The sequence below is a fragment of the Primulina huaijiensis genome, unplaced genomic scaffold (assembly GCF_012295235.1).
Source record: "Primulina huaijiensis isolate GDHJ02 unplaced genomic scaffold, ASM1229523v2 scaffold42769, whole genome shotgun sequence".
NCBI lineage: Eukaryota > Viridiplantae > Streptophyta > Magnoliopsida > Lamiales > Gesneriaceae > Primulina > Primulina huaijiensis.
In genome coordinates this window covers 2015-4017 of record NW_027360300.1, presented here as the reverse complement: position 1 = coordinate 4017, position 2003 = coordinate 2015, and the positions used below count along the sequence as shown (strand labels likewise).

The following is a 2003-nucleotide window of genomic DNA, read 5'->3' as shown; positions in this document are numbered from 1 at the left end:
TAATATTTATAGTTTGAATAACATTCTATATACATATATATTATCTCATCATAATTCTTATATAAGTTTTGGTCTTGAAAACATAGATATATGGGTTAATTAATTAAGTTTTTAAAATTTGATTTTGTTAATTAATTTTTAATTTTAGAATATTTTAACATGAAAAAAATCAGTAATATTCATACAGATAGAGCACAAAAACTCATGTGAGACGGTCTCATGGGTCAATTTTGTGAAACAGATATTCTATATAGGTCACTCACGAAAAAATATTACTTTTTAAGTCAAATATATTAATTTTTATTGTAAATATAAATATGATTGATCCGTCTCACGAATAATTATTGGTGATATCGTAAAGACTTACTCCAGACAGAGAACATGGTCACGACCAATTTTCATAATTTATATAATATCCAATAGCCATCACATATTGTACATCCAAGAACAAAAATTACGCATCTCCCTCGAGTTCAAGAATAAATTTGACCCATTCCAACCCGCATGTTCCTTCAACGGATGGTTCACATGATCCACTGCAGGTTTCTTCTTCATCCCGCGCATGATCACAACAACTCTCCATTGAATTCTGATCATTCCCCAAGCACGAGTGCGTTATCGGTAAAGCTGGTAATTTCTCCATTAATTTCGCTTTCTTACTCAAATGAGAATTCCAGTAATTCTTTATTTCATTATCTGTTCTGCCTGGAATTCTTCGAGCAATCAAAGACCACCTACATTTTTACAAATGAATCAATCAAATTACATGAAAAGAAAATCATACTAGCTATTCTGATTATTATAAACATACCTATTTCCTAAAAGCCTGTGAAGTCTAAGTATCAAATCATCTTCTGCATCAGAGATATTGCCTCTCTTAATATCAGGTTTCAGATAGTTCAACCATCTTAACCTGCAACTTTTTCCGCACCTATTCAAACCTACAAATCAAGGATAAAAAATAATAATAATAATAATTTGTATATCGATCTGTAATATTTTTCGAAATCAAATTACAATAATCCAACCTGATTTGTTAGCCACTGATTTCCACTTCTTGGGGCCATGTTTCTCTATGTAGTAAGATAGTTTTCTATCCTCTTCGGCTGTCCAAGCACCTTTGTTGACCGATGACACTGATCCACTTTTTCCTCCATCCTCCGAACCCATATGTATATTATATTCAGAAGTCAAAAAAATATTTTAAAAGACGTAGTTTTTCTAAGTTTTCTTTTAATTTTCGCACACACGTTACTTTTATATATTATATATCTATATCTATATATAGTGAGTAATGAAGAGAAAATCGCAGCGGGGGTTGAAGAGATACAGAAATAGTGGCAGCTGACTGGTTAGTGAAACGTGTGTGTGGATATGCAGTACTGGTAGCATAGCACACATCGATGGAGCCAATTCCCTACACGACAAGACAATGGACTTCAACTACCATTGCTGTCGTACGTACTGTTGCGCAAAGAAAGTGTACTGATGTATCATCAATGTCAATGCAAGGGCTGGGGTGATATGACTAGTCAGGTCCATTTTTTTAAAGTCCACATAATTTTTTTAAAAAGACATATTATATAATAATATAAATTAATCTAATATAAATATATTAATATAAATATATTATGAACACACATTAAGATTTATGAACGTTTTTTTAAAGTTAGATTCATGCCCACAAATTGTTAGGATCGATACTGCATCAATGCAGAGCCTACCTGGCTTCGACATAACACCTATGTTTGCATTGTCATATCAAAACTTCTTGAAATAAATAACTAAAATTGAAATGTACATGACTAAAACTGAAAGCGGACGGTATAAAGTATCAAAATTGTATAGAAATAAACATATATGAACAAAATTGCATTTTTTTTAAAAAAAATTAAATATTTTACCATTGTTATTTGGTTAATTACCCGTTATTTTATAAGGAAAAAAAACTAGATTTGGATACTGAATAAATTAATAAATGCATATATATATATATATATATA

The 2003-nt window shown here is 30.6% G+C and overlaps 1 protein-coding gene across 1 annotated transcript; it reads right to left on the bottom strand.

The window, feature by feature from the left end:
• Window positions 1-371: 371 nt before the first annotated feature.
• Window positions 372-1350, bottom strand: LOC140969762 (transcription factor MYB114-like). The gene is made up of 3 exons (XM_073431211.1): window positions 1029-1350; window positions 812-941; window positions 372-734 (listed from the first exon to the last, which is right to left on the bottom strand). The coding sequence occupies exons 1-3, from the start codon at window positions 1168-1170 to the stop codon at window positions 455-457; spliced, it is 552 nt and encodes a 183-aa protein (XP_073287312.1). The 5' UTR covers window positions 1171-1350; the 3' UTR covers window positions 372-454.
• Window positions 1351-2003: the final 653 nt, after the last annotated feature.

What these genes read in the sequence shown, in the direction of transcription:
- LOC140969762 (XM_073431211.1), bottom strand. Translation starts at nt 1,170, where the DNA reads ATGGGTTCGGAGGATGGAGGAAAAAGTGGATCAGTGTCATCGGTCAAC. An exon ending in ATCAGTGGCTAACAAATCAG is followed by an intron (nt 942 to 1,028) that starts GTTGGATTATTG and finishes CTTGATTTGTAG; the next exon opens with GTTTGAATAGGTGCGGAAAA. An exon ending in CACAGGCTTTTAGGAAATAG is followed by an intron (nt 735 to 811) that starts GTATGTTTATAA and finishes GTAAAAATGTAG; the next exon opens with GTGGTCTTTGATTGCTCGAA.